Raw genomic sequence first — 27520 nt, forward strand, 5'->3', positions numbered from 1 at the left:
CAGCTAGACAATTCCACCAGATAAAGTCACAGGAAACTGTTTTTGGTAGTCTTTCTTTTTTTCTTATTTCTCTCTCTCAGGTTGTCATCATTTTGCTCATATTTCTTTATATTGTATTTATATACTTGACATGCTGCCCTCCCTACACAAAATTCTATTGAAAATTAACAGTTAGAAAGCTGTGGCTGTTCTGTTTCAACTTTAAACAACATCAAAAGCCACAACTTGTTCATTTTCAGAAAGGTTATTTCTCAGCAAAATGGTCTTCCCCTCTAGTTCCCGATTTGCCGATTCACATGGATGTCTAAGCAAGCTGTATAGTTGCAAACATTTTTCATGACTTTTTCTAGAAGCATAAAATAGTATGATTTATTTCAGTAATTCCCTTCTAGGCATATACATTAGATGATAGATAGATAAACAGATACTCCAACAAATTGCACAAGTGACAATATTAACCCACTTAGTTAGTTACTTAGTTAAGAGTGAATGGCTAGTCTCCCTTGGAATGTTACTCATAATGCCAAATCATGTCCTAAAGGCAACGTGCCATAGCATAAACGTCTTTTTATGCAGTTTTTTTTTGTATCATTTAGTATAAGGAAGTCATTCAGCCATCAGAATAGGTTGGTCTGTACCAACTCAATCATGCTGTTTGTCAAACAGTCACTCCTATGACAACACCTAACAAAGCACTTTCACATCAAAACTGGGCTTTAGAACTTTAAGAGGGAAGATGTTATAATGCAAAGAATACCTGAAATACATTCTCAGGCTAGAACTTTTGACTGGTCCTTTTTCTTTGGTGCTATTTCATGCAAACAGCAAAGCTAAATTAAGGGTATCATTGTCTATTCCTATGAAGATCCAATGCAATGGAGGAGAAAGAAAAAACAAAAGAAAAAACAAAAAAAACCCAAGGAACTTCAGTTCCAAGACCATTTGCCCAATACAGATTCATATTCCCTACTGGACCAAAACACACCTGGTTCCTTCTTATTTCATATTCACCTTGCAATATTCATGCCAAAACACCATCTTACATTTTTATAGCACCATTTTATTATATTTTAGAACATTCCATTCAGCATTATATCACAAGTCCAATACCTCCCATATATAATATACATAGTATATAACAGGTTTAAGAAGTCTTTAAAGAACTTTGTGTATTTCATGAAGCAGTGCTTGTTCCAAAGAAACTTACTACATTGCGCAAGTTGCAGAAATATCCAAAATCATTCCTTCAGGATTTGTCTGAGAAAAAGTGGGGAAACGTGGCTGTTGAATTCAGAAAGATACCTGACAAGGTTGGCCAGAGGGATACGTCCACTTAGGATATCATTAGAAGACAGGCTCAGTGTTCAGGAAGCTTTACAGAGGACTGAATTCATGAGAACTACCAGCAGAAAGGAAGAAGTGATGTATTTTCAGTTAAACTAATCCATGGACAGTATTCAGTTTGTCTCTGAAGAATTTTTTCTTTTTTTGGTAAATCCTTAGGTAGTCCTCCTCTGGCTATTTACATTCTGCAGAGCTTCAGGGGGAAGTTTTCTGTGATGAGATGATCATCATGCAGAAGGACAACAATGTTAACTTCAAACTCTAGGGGAAGAGGTAAAAATAAAAGGTTCCACATTACTCTGAATTGTATCAGCAGGATCAGAAGCAGACTCTTCCTGCTCTCACATGCATCAGTTCACAGGACTCTTCCAAGCTGTTTAATAGTCAAGATTTTTCTGTAGCTAAGTAATACAATAATGTAGGGAAGAACAAGGTGCTCCAGACAGAACCTAATCCCAGCATCTGAGACCTTGGACCATCCCTACAGCTCTACTAGGAGACCGTAGACTGGAGTTCTGACATCAAGATTAAAACAGACTTTGGCTTGGGCTGTCTTTCTCAAAACAATATTCATTGCTTAGAAGCATGTAAGTAGAAGATTTAGAAAACAGACTTTTTCCTATTAATGCTGTCAGCATATATAGAACTTAATACAACATTCTAAGGCTGTTTTGGCCTTATAGAAAATGAAGTTAAACACCAAAATAAAAATATACCTGGATTCCATGAAGAAATGAAACTGTTTCTTTCAAAAGAAAATATACTCTCTAAATACTATATTTTGTGTTGTTCCAAAAAGAACCAGTATCAGATCTACGTCTCTAAATGGAGACAGACTGAAATCACACAGAGCTAATGAGTAGAAGCAACTAGAGAGCAGATATATAATAATATATAATACTAATAAATAGTGAGTTATCTTTTTTCAGCATCTTCATAACAGGATATGAAGGCTGTTTGTATAAACAAAAGTAGATTCCTATACTAACAGAAGCAATTTGTTACTATAAATTACTATTTAATAGCTAGAAGCGCCACATGTAGAATAAATGTTACTGATTATTTTAGTGAAAAAATCACTGTATAGATCAGGTGCAAAAAATGCTTTTGAGGAAACTGGCACTCAGAGCTGAAAAGCTAATTGTACGCATTTGTCCAAAGATATGCGGCACAAAAGTGGGAGCAGTTTCAGCTGTGAAGCATCCTAATGGCACAGACTCATAGCAGTCTGATACAATTAAAAACACCCAACAGATTCCAGAGGAAAGAAGGGTAGAATAACAGGCTATCATGGAGGATTTCTGCAGTAATTATTTGAACAAATGAGAAAAATCTGACTTGTAAAGCACAAGAACAGAGGTCAGTATTTGGGACATGAAAACAGGGACCTACATTTTAAATGTTTGCTGTTGAAAATGCTGGATTTTGGCAAAAATAAGCAGGAGTAAGTGGCCTGTGAAGATCAAGAAAGCAAAGTTACATATAACCTAACCTCATTTTTTGTACTCTGAGCAACAGGAGAACGGGAAAAAAAGGGAGAAGGAATAGAAAAAGGAGATCTTAGTGATAAAAAAGAAGGAAGCGATCATCTTGGCATTTTCTTCCTGGGCCACTATTCAAATGCTTTAAGCGTGTAATCACACTTTATTTTTTCTGCCAAAAAAATTATTACCTGCCATTACACTACTGCTCCAGTCCCTCTATCATATAATTCTATTAGCCAGAACTAGCTTAACAGTTTCAAAACTGTTTTAGTAAAGAGTACTAGGCTCTGTTTTCTCAATCTGTAAGAAATACAGCATACTGCAATCCTGTTCAAGGAACCTCCGCAGGAAAACATATCTCCTTAGTTTTTCTCGCAACGTTGACAGTAATTTTTCCCATCATCTGCCAGAAGCTAAGCTGAAACTAGAAACTTATTTCAAATGAAAGATGTCAGTACAGCATAAAAACCGTATACTTACCAACTTTGAAGTTTGTTGTTTCCAGGGTAGGGCAGGTGAACAACCTGGGAAACACCATGTATATGGGAATTGGTAGGCCCCTGCAGACATCCCCATCAGCAATCTGAATATTCTGAATCTCTGTGGCATCTCTGGCATAACCCTCTGCACATCCTGGTGAAAGTGGGAAATTTAGAGGAAGAGGAGAGGGAAGGGAGAGAAAAGGGAAAGCAAGAGCCAAAATTCAAACACACAAAGGGAATTTACCAGGGAATAAATCCCAAAACATTTTGCCCTTTGACCAGTAACTTTACATGTTAGAGCTCCTGAGTTAAGGATTACAGAGATTATTTAAATTAATCCTTTGACTGTTCTACCTGAGGTGCAAAACTTTTTTTTTTTCTCCTAAATAAGCCTTTTGAATTGTATGACTTATGACAATCTTGCATATTTAAGCTAAAAGAGTGCAAGCATTCTGTTAATTATTGCAGTCTATACATGTTATAGAACAACTTACCACAGGTTTCCACACGTACTAACTGCAGCTCAATACTTTTGACTGCAGCTTCTGCATTCTCCACTACCAGTTCCCCTGTTAGTGGCTGTGTGATGATACAGTTTGTAGAACTGAGATGACCTCTGATGAGAAATTTTGGAAGTGAGGCTCTCTAAAAAGATGGGGAGGGGGAAGAGGGGAACAAAAACAAAACCATAACTGTAATAGCAGAGAATGCTGACTAGAGGGGGGAAAAAAAGCAACCTTACAGAGAAAAAGACAAAGAGTTACCAAAAGATGTAGAAAAGTTACAAATCAAGAACTTAGTTTAGAAATGCCTCAAGGAACTTACTTAATGCACATTTTTAAATAGGCATCCTTATGGAGACGCACTAGGATATTATCTCTTACTGTGCTACTGAAATGCACCCCTCCAACTCACTCCATACACAGGAGCTATCTTTCCTGGGATGATCTGACAAGACTCGGATACTACAGTTTATCCAAAAGTTGGGAACTGCACGGTGAAGGACACAGGCAGGCAGGAACAGAAAGGATGGTCAAGTTGACTAGTGCTCTGAGGAACAGCATTTTGGTCCTGTTTTGTCACAGATTACAATACAATCTATCATTTCAGTGATTTTTCCCAGCATTTTAAACTTATCTCTCATGGCCACTATTGGTACAGAAGAAAAGGACATTTAATATGCTCATTTAATTCAAGATGTATCGTGCTGCATACTGGTGCAAGACACCAATTAAAGGGCTGCACAATCAATAAAGATCCTAACTTAAAAGCAGGATCACACTTTTAACATCTTTCTTTTAACAGCAAGCACATTTCCTACATAATAAAGAAGCACACCACAATGCTGCTGACATGCACGCAGGTCAGCACAGCTAGATGCTATAGACTTACTAGCTACACTAGGAGAGCTTCAAACAGTAAGAGCAAATATTGAGGATGACAGTCTAAGTTTCTGTAAGTCTAAAATCAATTTCTGTAAGAGAAAGAAGCGTCCCCCCTTTTTTTAGGCCAAGAGGCATCACAGATATTTTCTGCCAGCAGAGAAACTCATATGCCAGAAGCTGCAGTTACATTTCAAGTTCTAGCAGGAAGCATACCGAAACAATCAAGTTCTCTACCCACATCTTCAGCTCCAACTTCACCATCCAACTTTCCTCAAAGTCTTCCAGCCCCATGCTCCAACCTTCCTCCTCTTCTGCAAATCCTATTTTTCCTCTTTCTCCTCCAGGTTTTTAGTTATTGACACCTTAATGACACCTTGGATACTAGCCCCTACCTTCCAAGCACCTCTTCACGCTTGCTTGTAGCTTCTAGTTTCCTTGCCCATGTACCCAGTTTTCCCTCCTACCAAACCAACTGTCTTCTTGCAAAGTTTTTTCTCCCAATCTGTTCTGCTTCCTAGTCCTGGCTGCCAGAAGCAATGGCAGAAAAGTTCTCCTCAGGTATTGCTTAGACTGTTTCACACAGATCCCCAGCATCTCTGCAGAACGTAGCACTCTACTCAAAACAAGTCTTTGGGGGAAATAAAGAGGAATCTTCATATGCTTAGTACACCTGACCTCATTTGGGTATCTTCTCCTAATGGAAATAACAACAGTTACATTCCTGACAAAATCTCTCTATCACATGAATCCTATGATACATCAGTAAAATGTACGATCTCTAGCAGGTTCTTCTCACCACTGATATTAGTGAACGTAAGCTTACTTCCCTGCTACACAGAGACGTTGCATAATTATCCCCTGAAACACAGTGGTCAGGGTGTATGAGATAGAGATAAAAATAACTTCCAGAACCAGAACTCAAAGCCATTTTCTTCAAACCTAGTCTACAAGATTTTTTTTTGTTTGTTTTTAAAGACATATTTCCCCCGAAACCTTACTACTCCTGTCAGTGCTCTTGGTATTTTATCCTAGTTAGGTCTTCTCTCATGGGATCCATTTTTTACACTGCATTACATAATCCTGAAAAATGAGAACCAACAACATGCTAGTAAATCTATTTTGGTTTTTCCATCTAATCTCTTTGTGCTTTGCTAATGCAAATCTCCCAAATAGTTTTCCAGTGGTCTTCTACAAATTATAGTTCAGGCACAGTCTCCGGACAAGCAGAGAACTGACATTTTAAAATATCCAAGAACGATGACTTTTCCCTTTCTACCTATAGACGTTTGTCCACCAGATAGACAGCGCAAAAAATGCAACGCTGCTGCTTGTACTACTGCACAGTCCAATACTATTTTCCAGACAGCTCCACAATTAAACATTGAGATCTTCTGGAGCAGAAATTTTAGAATTTTTAGAATCTACTTTTTGTGGTTATGTACTTGAAATAAAGAAAGGAGCAGGGTCTGCTATTAACCCTAAAAAAGAGCTTATAACGGACAGGACTTTCTCAAGATGCACATCATTGAGTCTTTGCTAAGCAAAAGGGTAGAATATCAGAAGACGACGAAATAATTTAAGTAGAACCATGGTTCATTGGCAAAGAGCAGACTGCTGACAGCTTAGTATTTAGTAGCCATTTCAAAAGTCATTTTACCATCAAGAACAGCTATTACATTTTTTAACTTAAAAATGTATGATTTCAGTGTGCATCAGTCTCCAGAGATATCAAAGGGTGCAGAACACAAGTTCAGCCAGGAGAAAAGGTTGATTTTCAAGGATCACCTCCTCCAAGCTCAAGAGCAGTCTATCCTGACACGCAAGAAGTCAAGCAAAGGTGGAAAGAGGCCTGCATGGATGAACATGGAGCTCCTGAGAAATACGGACATTCAAAAAAACTACACAAAAGAGTTGGAAGCAGGGACAGGTGACCCAGGAGGAGTAAGAGAACACTATCCAAGTGCGCAGGGATCGAGTTAGGAAGTCAAAGACCACCTGGAGCTGAATCTGGCAAAGGACATGAAGGGCAACAAGAAAGGCTTCTTTCTACAAGTACACCAGCTGCAAAAAGACGACTATGGAAAATGTGGGTCCATTGCTAAATATAGCAGGGGACCTGGTGACAAGAAACATGAAAAAGGCTGACGTACTTAATGCCTTCTTCCCCTTAGTCTTTACTGGTAAGATTTGCCTTCAGGAATCCCAGGCGCTTAAGACCAGTGGGAAAACCTAGAACAAGGAAGACTCACCCTTGGTAAAGGGGGATCAGATTAGGGAACATTTAAACAGACTTGACATACACGAGTCCATGAGGCCTGACAGAATGCACGCACAAGTGCTGAGGGAGCTGGCTGATGTCACTGCAAGGCCACTCTTGATTATCTCTGAAAGGTCATGGTTATCAGGGGAGGATCCTGGGGAATGGAAGAAAGTCATTCCTATCTTCAAGAAGGAGATCTGGAGAACTACAGGCTGGGCCCCCTTGCCTTGATCCCTGGTAAAGGTGATGGAGCAAATAAACCTGAAAACCGTTTCCAAATATAAAGGATAAGAAGGTGATTGGGAGTAGTCAGCATAGATTTACAAGGGGGAAAACACACCAAACCAACCTGATAGCCTTCTATGACAACACGACTAGCTCAGTGGATGAGAGGAAAGCAGAGGATGCTGTTTAACTTAACAAGGCTTTTGACAGCATCTCCCTTAACCTCCTCACTGCCAAACTGATGAAGTACAAATTAAAAGTACAGACTACATAAATGGACAGTGAGGTGGACTGGAAACAGACTGAACTGCTGGGCTCAAAGGGTTGTGATCAGTGGCATGAAGTCCAGTCGGAGACCACTCACCACTGGTTTACCCCAAGGGTCAATACTGGGGCCAATATTGCTTAATATCTTCATTAATGACCTGAATGATGGGACAGAGTGAACCCCCAGCAAGTCTGCAGGCAATACAAAATTGGGAGGAGTGGTTGACAGACCAGATGGTTGTGCTGCCCTTCTGAGGGACCTCTGATTGACTGGACAAGTGAACAGGAACCTCGTGAAGTTCAACAAAGGGAAATACAAAGTCCTACACTTGAGGAGGAATAACCCCGTGCACCAGTTCACGCACCAGGCTGGAAGCCGACCAACTGGAAAACAGCTTTTTCTGGGAGACCTAGCAAGACAAAATTTGCATATGAGTCAGCAATGTGTGCTCGCAGCAAAGAAGGCCAACAAGCATCCTGGGCTGCATTAGGAAGAGTGTTGCCAGTAGGCTGAGGGAGGTGATTCTTCCCCTCTGCTCAGCACTAGGTGGATACAATAACCCAGAGGTGGTCTCACTTCTGGGTTCCCCAGTACAAGAAGGATATAGGCATACTGGAGTAAGTCGAGTGAAGGGCCATGACAATACTCAGAGGGCTTGGAGTATCTGACATAGAAGGAGAAGCTGAGAGAGCTGGGACCGTTTAGCCTGGAAGAGAGATGGCTCAGGAGGGATCTTATCAATGTGTATGGGAAGGAGTAAAAAAAGAACGAGCCAGATTCTTCTCACTGGTGCCCAGTGACAGGACAAGAGGAGATGGGCACAAATTGAAATATTGGAAGTTTCATGAAACATCAAAAAAACCTGGCTGCTCAGGATGCACAGAGAGGTTGTGGAGTCTGTCCTTGGAGATATTCAAAACTCTGCTCAACACAGTCCTGAGCAACCTGCTCTAGATGATCCTGCTACTAAGCAAGTGGGGCTGGACTAAATCTCCAGGTTCCTTCTAATCTCAATGATTCTGTGATTTTGTGAATATGCAGAATAAGGTCAACAATGGCATGTAACAACCCAACGGCTGATCAAGATCTTTGAACTGACGCTTTGAGGAACCATGGAAGAGCTGGTCCAACTTCAGAACTCTGGAATTAAGTGTATTGGAAGACTTAAACTGGGGATGCAGATGGGAGAATTAAAGCAGGGTAGTTGTCTTATTAACAAAAGAGTGCACAACTGGAGTATGTTGAAAAACAGAAAACAGGTTTCAGGGCACAAACGGTGTTCAGAAAGCGAACTGACTGACCAAAGAGCGCTACTACTGTTCACATAGTCTTCCCAAAGCCAATGCAGGACCTGTAAAGAAGGCATAACCAAGGAATCAAGAAATACATTTTTAAAGGCTCTTGCTGAGTATGGTACAGAATGTTTTTCCTTGCTTCGCTGCCATCTTTCACTCAAAAACGAAAAAACTACTTCACCACTACCGAAGAAAGTTCCACTTTACATTAGTCATACAACCGGAAGAAAACAGATAAGATTACTTTATTGCTTACAAAAGTAAGAGAGAAGAAAAAAAGAAAGGAAAAGAACCGATTATCTACAGGAATGCATTTAATCATTATTTTCTTGATCTCATTCAGAATCACTTGAGCATTATGTATAAAATAAGAAACTTACCTCTTTAACATTCTGCAAGGTTTCAGGGGTAATTGTAAAGTCTACTGGGCTTGGCATCAGCTTCCCTTTCTGTGACTACAGAGTAATGAAAAGGTTAAACTGTGCACTGTTATGATTTACAAAACATATGCTGTCTACTAAAAAAGTCAATGAGAAGTCAAGCAATGTTGGCTAGGTTGATTTTTAGGATTGTCTTAATGCTGAAAGTATGCATCTATGTAATAAAAGAACTGACATTTCCTGCCTTCATTATTAATGATATTGTCCAAATTCAAGTTAGGATTCTGAATGTGCAGAAAATGGACTGCATGAAATTTTGGTTATTTGCATTTGCCATTACAATACACCGCAGGAAGATCTCCATTGATAAATCATTGGCATAAGCCCCTACCTACACTGAAAGTCAACTGGTTGACAACTCCAAACTACCTGGAAAAAAAAAAAAAATTACACTCCTAATCTTCCAAAGCATATCCTGGAATATTGTAGAACAAAGTTCAATTTTACATTTACAAACAACTACAATTCATTCGTCACTTGTAATGCTTCTTTTCACTGTTAGCATTTATAATTTTCCCCGCCTTGAATAAAATTGCTAAACAAGTTTACTCCATTACTCTGAATGCGTTCTGTAAATTCCCCCTCCCTCTTTTGTTTTCTGTGAGCACTCTGAACTCCCTTTCTCTTCCATTTTATCTGCTGCCCTTTCAAAAAATAGTTCATGTCTCAAGCCATTTTCAAATTATTAGGAGATCCTCAGATGGTGGAATCTAGTACAGTGTTGATTTTACAGTTTCAGCTTCTTTCACTATGTAAAGCAAACAAAAGAAGGCCTGGAAAAGACTCCAGGCTAGCTTTCGCACTAGATAAGCCATTCTGAGGACACATTATTGTAATTTTTCAGTATCTATTTGCAGCATTTATCACAATAACAAAAAGTTAGCTTGTACAAAAGCAGCTGAACAGGCTCAGCCAATACGGTTGTATCAGCAAGGCAAGTCACACATTTCACTTACCATTCACCACCTGGATCCGTATCTCGGTGAGGTGCATTGTTTTCCCCCTGCTCCCTCACATGTAAAAATCAGTGACCAGTGCACCACTGAATTATGAGATCTCCAGCTGTGCACAACTGAGAGCTGGTACAGCTCTAACACCAATGGGCTGAACTTGAACCCTTAGTTAGGATTTACTCTCACTGCTTAAGAATTCAAAATAGCTTCTGCTGCCCAGCTGCAAGATGGAAGATATTAGCAGAAAAATGGACTGTATTTTCTTGCAACTGACAAATTCTGGCAAAGAATAAGGTCAAGGGAAACGGTACATTGAGCACTGACAGTGAGAATTATATGTTCAGTAAAACCTCATTAATTCACCCTGACTGAGATTCAGCATGATTTACTGACTCCTGATCTAACAAGTGCTATGCTAGGAACAAGAAATAAAACCAGGAAACTGCATAATATATAATTTGTTCACTATTTCGACAGCTGTGGCTTACTTATAATATAATAATGGACCAATACAATGTAGCATAATGTATTTTAGAAAATAATGAAATCTTACCAACAGGAGGCCTCTATATAGCACCTAGCAAACCTTTAAAAAAAGGTACCATAGAACTAAAATAATGCATTTCCACCATTATTTGTAAGAAAGACAAAAAAAAAAAAGCTAATGGTTTAATGTCCTGTTACAGGGTTCAAAGGAATGATGCAAACAGTATGTTCTAGCAAGTTCTGGATGGGAAAAGAAGAAAAAGGAGGTATTTAATTATGCCTGCACAGTCTGTACTGATATCAGATGCTCTGGGCATGTGTATAAGCCAACATAAACTAAAAACAACAAGCTGAGATAGGAACCTCCAAACAAGAAGCGGCAAAGCACTTCTTGCAAGACAGACAGATCTCATCCCACAATGATATCGCCACTGGAGGAAGGCTGTCTCTTTGTTGCTAACTGCAGGATTTGAACATTAGTTACCTTGGATATCTGAACATGTTGCCAACCACGGGCTTTCTTAGCAATATTAAGCTGACAAACTTCTTATTTCCAACTTGATACACTCCGAACTTTGACGCCTTGAATTAGTGCTCTAAATCACAGTTAATCATCTAAGAACAGAAATCAGATGGTTTTTCCTTTACCAATGCATTCTCATTTCTATGACAGGCATTGAGGGTGCCTGGAACCTTTGGCTAAGAAATGCTCAGATAATCTGCAACAGTGTTTAGAAGAACACTGTAGTATTCATCTCTTACCACCACCACTGTCTCAGAAGTGAAAAGAATGAGTAAGAAAATAAAACAAATATGAACATCTTATTAGCTAAATCATATTTGTACTTGATAAGACTTCTCTAAATGAAAAAAAAAAAAAAAAAAAAAAGGTGTCATCCTAATCAGAAGAAACCTCCAGTAGCGAAGATGCTCTTTTTCTATTGAATGTTTTTGTTTTGAGGCTAGCTTTTTACTCATGCACATCAGATGTGTTGTTATTTTATTACAAGTTACAGTACTGTTACTTGTTTGTTTGTTTGTTTTTTTAAATCAACACCACTGTTGAAGTTCAGTTTAAATGAAGGGGAAAAAAAAAAGTCTCACTTCATATAGTTAACATGAACCACACTCACCAGTGAGTGGACAATGAATTCACAAGTTTTAGTCAGGTCTTTTGCCAACAGAGAACGTCGCATATCACACCGCAGGGTATACTGGTAAGAATGGGATAAGGAGAAAAAGAGAAGAGCCTTAATTAAGATTTCCTCCATCTCTATTATTTTTTCTTCTTTTTGTTGTATAAATGCAGAAGGTTACTGGTTATTTATATCTAAGATTTCTTTTACAACAGATTAGTAGGCAATGTATATACCAGTGATGGGGAGAAGACACGTAAGGGGAGGAGATAAGAGATACATAATGGTTTTAGATGCTCCCGCTCTCAAATGAAAAAGCGTTTGTATTTACAATCCCATCATCACTTGCAAATGCTTTTCATCTCTTGTGTGTTACTGTAATACACAATAACAGCCTATGAGATTGAGGGACTAATTCACAGACAGAGAGTAATATTTTTGTAGGGCCTGGGCACCCAAGTTACATTCAGTTACAACTAATTATGGTGCTGCTCACCATACTTTGGATAAGTGATTATCAACAGGTAAGATATATTCACAGCCCTTTTATTGTTAAATTTACTTTTACAATAAATGTAATGGTGGTAATAGTTATAAGCATATTTAATAAGGACCTGTCTTTAACCATATAAGCCAAACTTAAAAGCAACAACGTACAGGAAGTCAGGGAACAAGGTTAATTTTGCTGGAGACTGCTCAATAACTTGCTGCCCATTTCCTCCCTCTTCTCCCCTAAAAAGGGGGCCATAAACTAATGGCTGAGAAATAGTATGATCTGTGTTATCACAGTAACCATACACCTCACCATCTTTAACATATTTTTTCAGTGTCCTTAGGGAATGTTTTCTGTATTCCCTCTTTATAGATGAGGAGCTGACAAACACAGGTATGCTCAAACTAAGGGACTCAAGCTTCCTAATTTCTAGTCCAGGGGTTCTCACCACTTATAACGTCAATATCCGGATCTGAAGGAAGCCCACCTCCCTCCCCATCCAACTATTCTCTCGTATGCAAACCTTTTGAAGCTCCACTGCATTACACCAAGTTCCCTGGTCTGAAATAAGGGAGCAGCAGGTCAGCAGGAAAAACACCTCTTGCAGTCTGGCCGACAGCCTCCCCATCAGCATCTAATTAGAATGTCTCTGCATGAGAACAGAGACTTGAATTTTGATATTCAAACCCCAGCTAGCATATTAATCACTAGATCAAGAAATAGAGGCTTGCTTTTAAACCGCATAGGACTTGGGTAGATGTCTCTGAAGCGGTTCTTAAACAGCACCTTTACTCAAACGTCAAAAGATAAACAGGCGGTGTGCTGTTTGTAGTCTATTCTTCCATTTCTTGGTTTGGACAGATAACAAATATAAACAAGTTAGAAAGCAAGTGAACTCTTTTCTTTGATTTATTTAAAACCTGAAAAACATTTTTAAGCAATTCTAAAATGATGCCTAAAAAAAATGCCAGACTTTAAAGTTCCCCAAATTCATTGATGTACCTGTTTTATCAGTTATCAGCGTACCTTATATAGCCTTGGGAGAGGCTACATTTTCATCTTCAGGTTTCATAGGAAAAAAAATTCTCAAGGGCTGGCTAACCCCTAATCATTAACCTTGTAATTACAATTTATCCCCAAGTTGTAAAAAGAAGCTGGGTAGATGAGAGAAAAATGACAAAAAAAAACCCAAAAAACAAAACAAAAAAAAACCAAAATAAAATCATTTATCATTAAAGCAAACCTTAAAAGAACTGATACCAATCATAAGCAAGTTATCTGGATTATGGAAAGCAACTCAACCTGTTTGCCACCATTTTTGACATACCTACCACAAACAACAAATGGTACACTAGGAAGAAAGCCAAGATTGAAAGAAGGATATGGTAAGTACTTGAAAAAAAAAAAAACCCACATCTGAATATAGGCAAAAAACCAAGGGAATTCCTAGGCACTATTAGCAGTATATGAACTTAAGGTAGTCATATATAAAATATGCAGTTTAAGCAATATCCTGCTGAAGGAAAGGTGATGGGAAGGGAAGAGAGCAAACGATGGGAAGGGAAGAGAGCAAACGATGGGAAGGGAAGAGAGCAAACGATGGGAAGGGAAGAGAGCAAACGATGGGAAGGGAAGAGAGCAAACGATGGGAAGGGAAGAGAGCAAACGATGGGAAGGGAAGAGAGCAAACGATGGGAAGGGAAGAGAGCAAACGATGGGAAGGGAAGAGAGCAAACGATGGGAAGGGAAGAGAGCAAACGATGGGAATGCTCGATAAAGAAATGGCTTTGAGGGCCTGCATTTAGAAATGCATTCTGAATTGCTTCTGAATTAACCAAAACTCTGTACTGAAAAGTGAAAAATTTTAACGGACACTGAAGAATGTCGGACATAATCATTTGGAGTTTGCCAGTGGCCTGAAGGAAAAACTAGATATAGAATGGTAAATTGCAATTTTGAAAGCTGAGTGTCAGATCTTCAGACAGGGTTTTCTTGCAAGGGCTGAGAAAATATTATCTACTTGACTATGCCAAAAAGCAGGAAAAACAGGACCACAATTTGCTCTGTAACAATGGAAACAATAACAAAAAACAAAAAAAGTTGGACTGGAAGCCAACTGTACAAGCCTATAATATTATTCAAAAAGCATACTTACAATCTAAAATGTCAATAACATCTTCAAGCACAGTAATAAACTAAGCAACTAAAAAGACGCCTGGTAAGCAGGTAAAACCGAAAACATCACCTCGCTAAAACATTATTTTGAAAGACATGTGGAAAGGAAGGTCTATACAGATTGTATACCTAAGAAGTGGATAAAAGTGTTTCATCTGAGACTTTTCTACAAGTGTTACTTCTTTGTATCCCATGAAAACAAGGTCAGGTCTAAGGAGTTTAACGAGAAATGAATGCCTAATTTTACAGGCCTAGCCCTCCTGCATTTCACACACTTTTTATTCTTTTAGTTACTTCTGACAAGCTAATAGGTTGTTGCTGTTGTTGTTTTTTTTTTTTTTTAAATCTAAGCCTGTTCACTGTAAAACTTTCAGTTCAGCTAAATAACTAACAGCTTTATATACAGTGTCAAAGCTAATTCTCTCAGTGAGCTACAAGGAGGAAAGAAAAAAAAATTTTACAATCCAATGATTTTTTTTATTAGCAGTGGTTCAAAAGTTTTTTTTATTTAGTGACTGCCTCTTAACTTCTGCTTGAAAACACAAAAACATATCGCTGTAAGAAGCGCCAGCTAACATAATGTATAAATTCCAGAGTTGGAAAGACTACCTCCCCAAAAAACAAACAAAAACACAACCACCCTTCGGTAAGACGATCTTTAACCAAAAAACGCCAAATCTCAAAACTCTATTTCCATAGGCTCTGTTACAACTATGCTGCCTACACAAATTAGGGCAGAAAATGTTATTCCCCATCTCTACAAGGAGGAAACAATTCACATTTTTGAAGATGCTACAAGCTCTCACCACTTTGAGTCTTCATTATAAAATTACATAGCCATATATTTGTTTAGAATAAACATAAACAGTGGTACAGCTTTTATTCATGAAGGGAATAGATTTAGCTGAATAATGGATGTAACGCGACTAGTGCATAAGGAGTGGTCAGATATGTTACAATAGCTCTCATTTAAGGTATTTCAGGCAAGACATCTTGTTACTGTTCTATTTATACCATCCTTCCTAGGAGATGGACTCAATATGGAAAGCCTGAAACGAAAAGGGATGGAAATATTTCCTCCAGTTGGAGGATGCTTCTGACAAATTAACACAGGAAAACAGACTCGGAACATGAGGTAGCTTTGTTACAGTAGGATTTGTGCCTATGTCTAATTTGGATCTGGTAAGTTAGCCCACTTCATTTTTAGTATTTTAAATTATTATTAGCAGTAACCAGTTAGTTTCCTATGCTAACAAAATCTCACTGAAACTGTACATTTATTTTTGGCTATGCACTACAGAGTGTCCACAACATGGGAAATACAACTTCTTTCACCATAAAAATCAGAACTAGATGAAAATATTATCCTGAACATACAAGTAGGATTTCAGTTTCATATTGTACCTGTAGAAGAACTGTATGAGCTTTAACTAGTGTCATAAACATTTTGTCCTTTCTCAATCCAAACCTTCCTTTTTCTACTGTGTTCTCAATTCTTTCCTGCACTTCCCATGTTACATCTGATCATTTTCATTGCAATAGTTGATGGTAAAGAAAAAGCTTAAGGTCACTGGAAAAGAAAAGGAAACACACATTGCAACAACCTTTTAAAAACCAACAATATACGGATGGGAGTCTGAGATCTTAAAAAGGCTACATTTAGGCAGCGTTAACTGTAGGAAGCACTGACTCCTAGGAACTGAAAAAAACGGTAGTAGGAGACTACCTATAGACTGGTACCTGTAGGTTAATGTTCATCATGTTTTTAGTCTCATGTTAAGTTGTATCTAGAAAATACAGTACACATTAGAATAATACTATATTAATAGAGACACTTAAAAGCTACCTACATCAAAGGATCTCTAACTTTCTGTTCATTCCTCAAATTGACAAAAGCAAAAAATATTTTAAGATATGCACGATGAATAGAGAACTTTATCCGCTGTAATTTCCTCTGCCTCCACAGAATAAGAGATGCTTTAGAATACATCAGACGACAATAAAAGTTCAGATTTTATTTACAGATATGACTGCCTTACCTGAATATTAACAAAGACGCCATGATATGTCTCATATAGAACTTTGTTGCCTTTCATATGCAAGGGAAACTCAAAAGGAATTTCTGTCTTGCCACTGGGCAGTTTTCCTGGTTTTACCATTTCAATAGTGCTGTTAATAATTTGAATAGGCTGCAAAGATAAATATTAAGAGGTTTAAGCTGAAGCAAAGTGATAGTTTAGCGAATGTTGTTGGTTCTTTTTGAAATCATGGAGCTAACAGACTTCCTGAATTTCCAAAAAATTCAAGCATTTCTTTCTGATATGCAGTTCTCCATCCAGTCTTACAATGAAAAGAAGCATTAAGAGTGCTTTTCCTCAGGAGAACCATTTGTGCTCTCTTTTACAGTTGTGTCAAATCAATGGCTAAACACAGTTAAAGAGGTAAACAACAAAGTCTCAAGCACTTTGGAAAGCTGAGTTACATTTTCCAAGTTATGACTCCTAATAGCAGCAGCAGGAATCCACGAGGGTATGCACCTACCAGCTGAGCAGTTAGCTGTTTGCTTCCTCCCTCTTTCCCGCCCTAAAACTGATACTAATAGTATCAGTAAAAACTGATATTAGTATCAGTAAAAAACTAATAGTAAAAAACTAATAGTATCAGTAAAAAATGATACTAATAGTAGCTTCACTTGTTCTTCCATGTGGCTACATTTTTCTGCCAAATTAGACATTCACCTGACCTGTCAGTAAGGTAATTCAATTCATTGGTTTATCAGGAAGAGAAAAACAAACCCAAAAAACAAATAAACAAAAAAAAAGGGAAGTGCCCCCTCCCTTTCCACTAGTCTAGTGAAATGAATCAGCCAGAATGAGCAAAAACAAAGCCGTAGAAGCAGTGCTGACTGCAGACAGTGGGTTAGATGATTTCAGTCCATCTTATGAAACATCATGAAGGGAAGTTTTTCTTTGCCTCAAAAAAGTTTTTATTTCTTTCTTAAAAGAAAGCTAATCAACAAATAGAAGCCTCCCATTTGGGAAAGAGATGCAACTTTGCTATAAAGAGGCATGCTCAGCGGCAGCTTTGCCTTAAGATACCACTTTTTCCTTCCCCCTAGAGTTTTACTTTTCTTTGCCCTCTGCTAGACTAGAATAAGAAAATGTTTTGCTTCTACTGTTTTTCAGTCATTCATGAGCAGATTATTCAGCCTGTGAACAAATTAACTAGGATGCAAATGAAGACTCCTTCAAAAGGCTCTGCACTGAGACTGTGCTAACTCAGGCAAGCTACTTGGCAAAAACAGCTATACTGCCTCTGAACATAGCCAGCCTTGCCTTGAATCAATACAGCCACATTTGAGATAATTTGCCCTGCTGTAGAGTCAGGTCAAGAGTCTAAACCACACTTCCAAAAACAAAAAAACCGATACAAAAGTAGTCCAGGAGCTCTGCAGGCAAGCAGTTGTGTGCAGTATCAGACTGCACAGATGAATCGTTTTATTGGGCGTAATACGGGACCTGAACCACACTCTCAAGGGCTCTGCAGAAACCAATGGGATGATGACCTGGCACAGAAGTCCCACTAAACTCAGTGGCTTTAAAAATTATACTTTTTTTTTTTTTTAAAAACATATCTATATCATGCTCCTTCAGTACACCCTCCAGTAACCATACTCTTCATATTACTACATTTCAGCCCTAAAGAAAACTCTCCATCTAGTGCATGTTCCCCCCCTGAAATCTTACATTGTATTGATAGATAATGCTGAGCTTTCATATATAGCAAAACATTATAACTACCTGAAAACTATTAAGGAAAGATTTAAGAACACAGACAAAAAAAATTTCTGCTAATATTTCTGCTAATAACTTGCAGAGGCCTTACCTTGACAGAGTTATAGAAAGCTTCAAATACACCCACGCTTTTGGCACTAAGCTGCAGATTTACTGATCCTTCCATTGTTAATGAGATACCTTGGTGCTGGACTGTGTCTTTACTCGTTATGACCACAACTCCAGAAAGAATTTCCTAATAGGAGAAAAGACAACAAGAAAACGTGTTTAAATCAGTTGATTCTATTGCCATTACTCACACTGTAATGGCATATGCAGTGAGCTAACTGATTTTCAGACAGTTCAAAGAAACTATACCCAGAAAACAGTCTAACCTTGTCAGAAAAGACAAATATCGATGAAGAAAGCAATGTGCGCAAAAGACCTCTGTACTTCCAACTTGTTTCCTTTAAAATTAACGCCTTAGCTATTCTCCTGTTCATTTCACACGTCTGAGTCTGAGCTTCAATACACTTTTCAAAGCTTTGAGATCTTCCTCTCCAAAAAATGAAGAATAACCTCATAAACAACTAACTATCAGTTCAGTCAAGTGAAATCCCAAGAGGAATTTACATGAAGAGTGGGACAGTCAGCCACGCGAAACGCAAGAGAAGGTACAGCTGTAGAAGACATGGCCAAGCTGAGCATAAGGCTAGCAACAAGAATGGAGCAGAATAGATCAGAAAAACTAGCTTTGCTACACAAGAAATGAAATGGGATACACGCAATTCCAGGCTGTGTGAGAAACAGTTTAAAAGCCTATCTGAATCTAAGAGAGAAAGATTCATGACTCAAGAGATACGTCACTCTTCCCATTAAGAATGCTTTGCCTACAAAATTGCCTTTGTATAAAAGCATTGCATTGTGGAAGTACCAATCTAGAACTCCTAACACATATGCACACAAAACTAACCGTAGGAAAGCAACGCAGCTCATTTTACACACCCTATAGTTTATCCTACCCCTCTCCTACCATATAGGGTCCACTCCAATTCAGTGTTCCATGGCAAACATTCATACACATCTGGAAGTAGCAGCGATTTGAGGACTTGAAGTTTCTCTGGGCTAGCCTTTACTTCTGCTGGATCAGTTATGCTCTTTGCACCTTCACAAGACTTGCAAACTAGATACCAAACTACAGATCACTCCAGTCATCTACTAATACAGACTACTTTCTCCACATTCGACCAGTTAAAACCAATCTAGTTATGTACATCTCTGACAAATGCTATTTGAATTTTGCCAAGCTTTTGTCTTTACTAGTGGTACAGCATGACGATACAGCACACGGGTCTGGCTGTTTGAAGCAAAACAAGACAGCAGCAAAACAAAAAGCATCACAATGAAGGCTGATATACTGCAAGTCTGAAAAGAGAACCTGCAGCAATTAGGAAATGCCAAGAACAGGAGGCACAGGCACAAAAGGACGGTGAAGAAAAGCTGACCTAAATACTGTATTGCTTTGCTAACAGGCTTAAATTAGTACAAGCAATTAGGTTATTGCATCAAAAATGAGCACAGCTGAACTATAAGAAGCAAGGACAATTCTGAACACATGACCTCCTTTATCTAGTAAGACCAGTCTCCCGCTATACAGCGACAACCTATTCCCAAGCTATTACCTACACAGTCTCACACAGAAAGGTTGTATGTATTTGGGGCAAAGGGCAGAAGAATGGCTTGAAGCTAGGTATCAATTTTTCTTCCAACATTCAATGTCTCCTACGAATTAAAGGACAACTCAAAAACACTTTCTAACACAAACTCTTTAAAATCACTACCTTTGGACAGAGGGGAGCGTCACTAAAAGATGCCTTATTTTTTACTTAAACTGTTCACATTACATACGATAACCTGATTTCATATTTCAAGCTGATGTGTGGGGGGAAGTCTGCTATGTCTCTTCTGAAGAGGAGCAGGCTCTTCTGCTCCCTTGTCCCTTTTTGTGTGAAAACCGGCTCCTCTCTAAATACAAAGCTGCTAGCATGCTTGTACTTCCAAGAAGTACAAATCAAAGAACTAAAATAAGCTTATCAAGATGTTCAAATGCATCATAGTCAGCACGCAACTTATGACAAAGCCTTGTCTTGTATTTGCAAACATTATGTGATATCACTTAACTAGTACAGTTTTCAGTCCATATCAAAAGTGGTCCATTTATGTTTAATACCACAAAATTAGAGAAGCAGGGAAAGTCACCACTGGAAACAATCCTCATTTATGACAATGGAGTACCTTACAATCAATTGCTTTCACATATTTTTTTACCTCTACATTTACTAGGGGCTCCACGTGGCTTAATTTTGCGATGCTAAAACATCACAAGATGGAACCAAGCTTGTGGACTTCTACAAAGAACTGTTCAGCTAAAAAGACTATCCACTTAGTGAAAGGCCAGTGTATTACATGAAACAGGGATAGAGAAGTGAGGTACATATGATAAACTGCAACCAATAACATTCTTGTGAGAATATTACCTTGGTTTCATGACCCCAAACAAACTGTTTAGCTTTCTGTTGTCAGTTCCTTACTATTCAAACATGCACATGAAGCCACCAGAAGTGGACACTTTCAAAGCTTAACTCTCAATTAAGATGAATATGTGCATCATCTGATCCAACAGCACAGTGCCTTGTTTCTCTAGTTCCTGGGCAGTTATGTGAGTCTGGCTGAGGCCTGGAACAATCATCAATCAATATGAATGAAATGGTGCTGAGCAGCTAGGAAAACTGAAAGGTGTATTAAACTGGGCAAGTTGGTATCTACAGAATGTTTGAATTGTACTGTACGTAGTTTTCAGAGAGCAATGCTCAGAACAGTCTAATGTCGTTTAGAAAGGCTTAATGTTTTCCTGGTTCCATTTGATATCCTCTATACATCCACAGACTTAAGCTTGTCACTGTTTTGGTAAAGTTGGAGTCCATGTTCAGTTGGTTAATCAACAATATGCTTTAGTTTCCTCTCAGACTCCATTTTCCACATCACAGACCCTTACTTTTAGAACTAAGGACATGGATTTGGTAGGGTTAAGATTCACATTAAGCTCACATAAGTCATATTTAGTAAATACTCCTGGTCGTTTTCTGACACTTTTACTACTCTACTCATTCAAGCCATTTGCAAATTTTAACTATATATTCTTCTGATTAATGACAGAGCAACTGATCACATTCAATAGAAAAAAGCCTGTTAGACACAACTAACTAGTCACTAGATGCTTTAAAACTGCAATACTCAGATTTACTAGTAAATTTGCCTTTTTTTTTTTTTTTTTAAAAAAGGAGTTCTTCTGGGCAAAATCTGACTTAAGTGTATTTTACACTCGCTTGTCATTAAAAGCCTCAACTGACATTAACTATAGTACCATTCTTTGTATGCTGCATCTTTCAGCCTACATGTCTTTTAATTATCAGTCTCAGACTAACTGCTGCAGTTACTCCAGTTATCCTGTCCAGGTTTTCTAAACAAAGCACACCAGTTGGATGTGCCCAGCTCCTCATTCCCCCAGCATTCCAGAGTTTATTAAATGAGCCTCAACGGCTCAGAACTCCGCATCCAACTTCAAACAAACAAACTGCCAAAAAATCCCATAACACTCTTGAATGCAGATTTTCTATTCCTACACATTTAAACAGGGTTTTGCTGTAGTAAGCTTTATTCTGCTATTACAGAACTGTTATACTTGGAACCATTTCATTGCCTTTTGTGTTTTTAAATCCCAGTCATGAAGGAAAAGCATCCTATTTTTATCTTGTTACTCTTTTTGATCCAAGAAGCAGCAAACTTGGTTTAGACTCGCAATTTAAAGTAACTTGTTTAAACGATGTTTTCTCAAATAAAAGTCTGGACAAAATAAAGCTCTTCTGTTTGATGAGTTGGATTTTAGTTTCTCCAGTTTGCAAGGATGATAAATAATTAATATAGAAATTCCTTACTGCATATTACAGTGCTATTTCAATCAACTTCCTTTCAAAAAGCAGTAAAAACCACAGACTTGCATAACGCACAACTATTTTAAAAATATTATGTCCAACTTTTGCCAATTAAAAAAGATCAACTAATACAGAGGCAAAGACCAACTATAAAAAACAAAGTTGTTAGTTATTCAATACCTAACAGTAAAAAATTTTTAGGAAGTGAAGGAACTTCAGCTTAGTACAGGGAATTGTTCCAAAATAATGAAAACACTTGAATTCAGCTGGATTTAATATAGCAGATGGCTAACTTAAAACAACTGTTTTTGTAGAAATGAAGAGACAGCAGCTAATGATAATATGCATCCTCCAAAAATATCTGTATAACTCATCATTCTTTTCTGCCCTTTTATGGAGAAGCTTACTTGACTATATCTTCCTTCTGCTCTTGTAACTTACACCCACTTTTACTAAATGCTGGTCAACCACAAAAATATATAATGATGGTAAAACTTGCACAATTATTATCTAACCTTTGCCAGTATTTATCTTCTGCTGAAAACTATTACTGGCCTAAAACAAAAATAAGTGCAGAATAAGTGTAGAATTAATTAGGGTCAATAACTCAACTTTTGCATGAAATATTTTGCAAAATCAAGCAAACTTGAGTAAGCTATAAGGCTTCTTATCTTCCAAGTCAAACTTGGAGAGATGCACTGAAGTCTATGATCAAGCCTCAAGGTCAAAATTAGGAGAACTAGTTTTCTCCGGGTAGCACGAGAAAGAAGCTGCATACTGAAGTTGTAATAATTCACTTAATAATTATCAAGAAAAATCGTTTTACAGAATGTGATCAAAGTTGCATTACAGAAATATCTTTAAACTACTCATTAAACTTTTAAATAGGTTACGCAACACTGTAATCAAAAGTTTCACGTTTAGACTTTTGATGGAAATCAGCTAAACATACCACAAGTCTACTTCAGCCATTTGTACAAGCAGCAGTCTGAAGCTCATTTAATCTTGCCTTATGCTAAATAATCGAAGTCCCATCTGAATTATCGTTTGCTAATTTGACACAATACTAAGATTTTCATCTCTACTGTTACTTTTTCCTCCGCATCCAGCATGAGTCAATTCTGATACTGACCATATCAAATATCCCTTGTTCCACCCTACCTGAAAAGAGATTCCTAAGAGGAAAAGGGTATATTTTGTTATATTTGAAACTCAGAAAGCTTGGTTGTTACCTTCCTATGCTATAGTGAATAAGCCTGTTGTAACAGATACACGGGAATACCTGGTCCAGAGAACTTAGGCTATGACTGTAGTCACTCTAATCTAGCAAAAATTCAAGCTGCCACTAAAAGATGCAGCCTTAACATCTTTCTTGTGTTAGCACAATCCTCACATAGCCACAGAACTGATTCAACAGATTTTGGGGGTGGGATGGTGTTTTTTGTTTTGTTTGTTTTGAGTATCCATCCAGGCAAATACTGTCCAGGTCCCTTTGTCTTACCGTACAGTCAATAATGTCAGCAAAAGAGAGCCAGCAGAAACTGAATGATTAGGGAAGAGAGTGGTATTATGCAGTTACACTGGATTAATGCCTTCAGGCAATATTAATCACGGCATTCAACGTTCAAGTTATGATGTAGAAAGCTCAATATGTTTCTGCAGTTTTTTTGTGCTATTATATTAAGCTGTTATATGCATAACCAAGAGACTACTGTACCAGTGCATAAATTTAGACACCACCTTCCTTCATATCCAAATGCAGTCTTAAATAAATTAGGAAAACAAACATAACTCACAATAAGTGGCCTTATTGCCTTGAGATGAATAGCTAGACAGATGTATTGGGGTGAATTATGATTTTTTTTAAAAGGAATCCCTTCATTTTCCAGTATTGTTAATGAAAGTAGTGAAGCTATTGTTAGCATAGCTGATGTCACTGAAGTGCACAGCGATCACGAAACTTCTACAAAAAAGCAGAACAGAATACATTCCACGCTTAATTAACAAGAAATTTGTAACTCCTTGTCTGTGCCTAGGGAATTTCTATCAATAATTCATGTTGCATTTCTAGTGCACTCTCATCATCGTGCTTTCACATCACTCATATCTTCAAATTTCAGATCTAGTCAATGAACTAAAATTATAAACCTTTTCACTTGGAATTAAAATAGAAGCAAACAAACAATACTGACAGATATACTTACTATGTCTTTAAGTCAAAATTAAATAAGACTTTATAAGACACATCCCGTCCCTGAATTAGAACATATCCAGTTCACAGTGATGCAAAGCAAGCCAAGTAGAAGAAACGCAGACAGGCACAGCATTGTGATACTGAAATAACTAACATCCATCTAAAAACATACACTAACAAAACAATGCCAAAGAGATGCGGAAAATAGCCTTTACCACTTTGACGCCATACTGAAAGGGATATGTTATTCACAAAATGATAAATTTAGCTTTATGAGAATCATTCTCTAGATAATTTGACAACTGCAAAACAAATGCTTAATAACCTTCCATTCAAATTTGTTTAAGACGGTTTCTCATCATTAAAAATATACAAGATATTGAAACATGCTTTATACAGTGTAACAGCCAAACAACTACGGTAGGGAAAAAGCTGTGTGAAAAGGATTCCAGGTATGGGGGGAGTATGTGGCCGAATATATAACCCCAATAACGGACCGGAAAACTTCTGATTGAGCAATATTATATTTTCTGGAAAAACAGTGATAGAAAATAAATCTTCAAAACAGAACCAAGTGATTTTTTAAGAGCTGCTCTTGTTGAAGTTTTCAGCAATGAAAAAAATGCCACAGCATTCGTATTTTTTCTTTTAACATAGCTGCAAAACTTGAAGAGAGCACAAGCACTTGATCACTGTCAACAACTGCATGACTGACAATAAGGAAAATCACCAAGAATTCCATCCTCTCTCCAAAGAGAACATTAGGTCTGCTCTTGCCTGAACTCTGCATCCAAGAGGAGATTTCCCATCAGGTACAAATTACAGCCTCATACATTTTCACACTTCTTGTAGAGCACGAAAACAGTTATAACGTCATTACCAGAGTTTGTAACAGCAACTGGCAGCATCTGTATGCTACATCAAGCATCAATACTGCTGCAGTACAGAAATATCCACTATTGATGCTACGTTAGCCTACAGGTTAGCTCCAAATTGTCACTTTTCAGAGGGCCTCACTCCCTCCTTCCTGAAACTTTGCTGTCCTCCGCAAAGGCACGTTAGTGGTGCTTACACGGTATTGCAACTCTAGCTACTGGAAAGAGAAGGACCAAAACCAGGCCTTATTGTCAAAGGAAGTGCCAGAGCAGAACACAGCTGTGCTACAGGAGGCCAGTGGTAACTGACCCGAGGAGGAACGTACAGGGGAATCGTACAGAGGCGAGCAGAGGGAAGAAGAACTGGACTGAAAGAGGCTGGGGGAGAAAGGAAAGTTCCCTATAAACTGTTGGTTCTCTGCAATATCAAGTGAGCTAGTGAGCAGACAGTTAGCAAAGGTACAGAGACACTTTTTCTCTCACAAAGAGCCCCCACAAAGAGCTCTTCAGGACTCTCTCAGCCCAGCAAAACATCTCAGCTAAGCAGCATTACAGTACTCCGTATGTAGCTACCATTTGCCTACTATTAGCGTTACCCTGAAGGTCCACATGTATCATCGAAACAATGACTCACTGAAACAGGAGTTCAACAAATCAGTCTGAGAAAGCTTTGTACAGGGTAAAACTTTCCCCTAACACGATGTAAAAATGTAAAAAGTAACAGCCCAGGTAGAGTCGCAAGCTGTCCGAAAGCTCTGTCACCGCGTAATCAGGACAGCGCAGTCTCCAGGTACGCACCAGCGCAACTGACGACGTTAGAGAATGGATGTGAAACAGGAAACTTTCATTACAAAGAAAGAGATAGAAAAATGGGAACAGTTTCGCCTGCCAAGGGAGCACACCCCCGTGCTTCAGAGCAGCCGGGAAGTTCAAAAGCACGATGCCACTACCCCCTACCGGCAAGCCCCAGCGCAAAGCCAAGACCCGGGACACAGCTTGCAGCTGCCGGCGGGCAGACGCAGCCCCCGCCGCGCCGAAGCTCCGCGGCACCAGCCGGCAGCCACCGGGACCCGAAGCCACCTCTGCGGCCGCGCCGGCCTCCGCGGCACCCTTCCCGCTCCGGGTCGGGAGCCAAGGAACCGAGAGGCGCTGCGAGGCTCCCCCGCCTGCCGCGGTGAGGCCGAGGGGGAAACTCCGGCCCGCTAACGGCCGCCCGCCGCCGCCGCAGGAGCGCAGGGGCCGGTCAGTGAGAGGTTTCCGTTGGGACCGTTAGGCGGGGCCAGGGGGCGCTCGCGCTGAGGCGGGGCCGGGCGGGGGGGAGGGGAGGGGAGGGGAGCGGCCCCGCGCGCGCTCGGCCGCACTCACCCCGCAGTGATAGACCTTGTTGGCCCGCTTGATCTTGATGTCCAGCGCGGTGCCCATCGCGGCGGCCGCCCGCTGTCACGTGGCCGCCCGCTGTCACGTGACCTCGCAGCTCTTCCCCCCCCCCCGCCTGTCTGCTTGCCTGCCCTGCCCGCCCCTCCCCGTCAGTCACGTGATCTCCGCAGGGAGGAACTCCGCCCTAGGCGTCTGCTTCCGCCCGCGCGCGAGGAAGGGGGGGGGGGAGAGGGGGGAGGTTGGAGGGAAGAGGGGGAAATTCTTCCCGTGAACACCCAGGTCAGCCGCGGCGCCATTTCTCAGCTGGTGACGCCCTTTACCGTTCTGCTCCGCCCCCTTCCCGGTAGTCATAGCAACGGGGGGTGTTGCAGCCACAGCTGTGGGGAGGAGGGGTGGGGGGGGTGCGCGTGTGTGTATGGTGGGGGGCGTCTTCCCATCAGGCACATCAGAGCTTTTCTGTGGCGGCGGGGCGAGGGAGGTGGAGCCGTGAAGCCGGTGACGCGAAACACACCCTGAGGACTACAGGTCCCAGCATGCTGCAGCACGGCCTGCTGGGATCCGCCGGGCAGGCTGCCAGGGAAGGAGGAGTCGCCTGGCATGCTGGGATTTGTAGGAGGCGGACGCGGGAAGGCAGTGGTGTGGCTTGCTTTGCTGCGCATGCGCGGGCCCGCTCGGCCGTAACGGCCGCGCTTGCTGCGCCAGAGTCTCGCGCGTGCGTAGTGGTTGTGGCGGAGCGGCGCGCGGCGGCCGTTGGTTGGGGGCGAGGGGGGAAGCGGGGGGGAGGGTTCCCCCAATGGTGGGAGGCCGCCTGCCTGCCTATTGGGGTCTGGTGGTGGGCGGACTTGGTGAGTGTGCGGGAAAAACGGTCGCCGTGCGTTGATGT

General features: G+C 39.8%; 1 protein-coding gene across 3 annotated transcripts; it reads right to left on the reverse strand.

Moving 5' to 3' along the window:
* Positions 1 to 1039: 1039 nt before the first annotated feature.
* Positions 1040 to 26968, reverse strand: VPS26C (VPS26 endosomal protein sorting factor C). Of its 3 annotated transcripts, none has more exons than XM_068913745.1 (8): positions 26626 to 26968; positions 18312 to 18455; positions 16466 to 16615; positions 11756 to 11836; positions 9124 to 9198; positions 3805 to 3955; positions 3309 to 3461; positions 1040 to 1605 (listed from the first exon to the last, which is right to left on the reverse strand). In XM_068913745.1, exons 1-8 carry the CDS (start codon positions 26680 to 26682, stop codon positions 1523 to 1525), a joined length of 894 nt encoding a protein of 297 aa, XP_068769846.1. In that variant the 5' UTR covers positions 26683 to 26968; the 3' UTR covers positions 1040 to 1522. The 3 variants fall into 3 exon arrangements, with proteins under 3 accessions (XP_068769846.1, XP_009665931.2, XP_068769857.1); XM_009667636.2 differs by having other exon boundaries at positions 26218 to 26633; XM_068913756.1 differs by lacking the exon at positions 11756 to 11836 and having other exon boundaries at positions 26626 to 26963.
* Positions 26969 to 27520: the final 552 nt, after the last annotated feature.

The sequence above is a fragment of the Struthio camelus genome, chromosome 1, assembly GCF_040807025.1.
Source record: "Struthio camelus isolate bStrCam1 chromosome 1, bStrCam1.hap1, whole genome shotgun sequence".
NCBI classification, from domain to species: domain Eukaryota; kingdom Metazoa; phylum Chordata; class Aves; order Struthioniformes; family Struthionidae; genus Struthio; species Struthio camelus.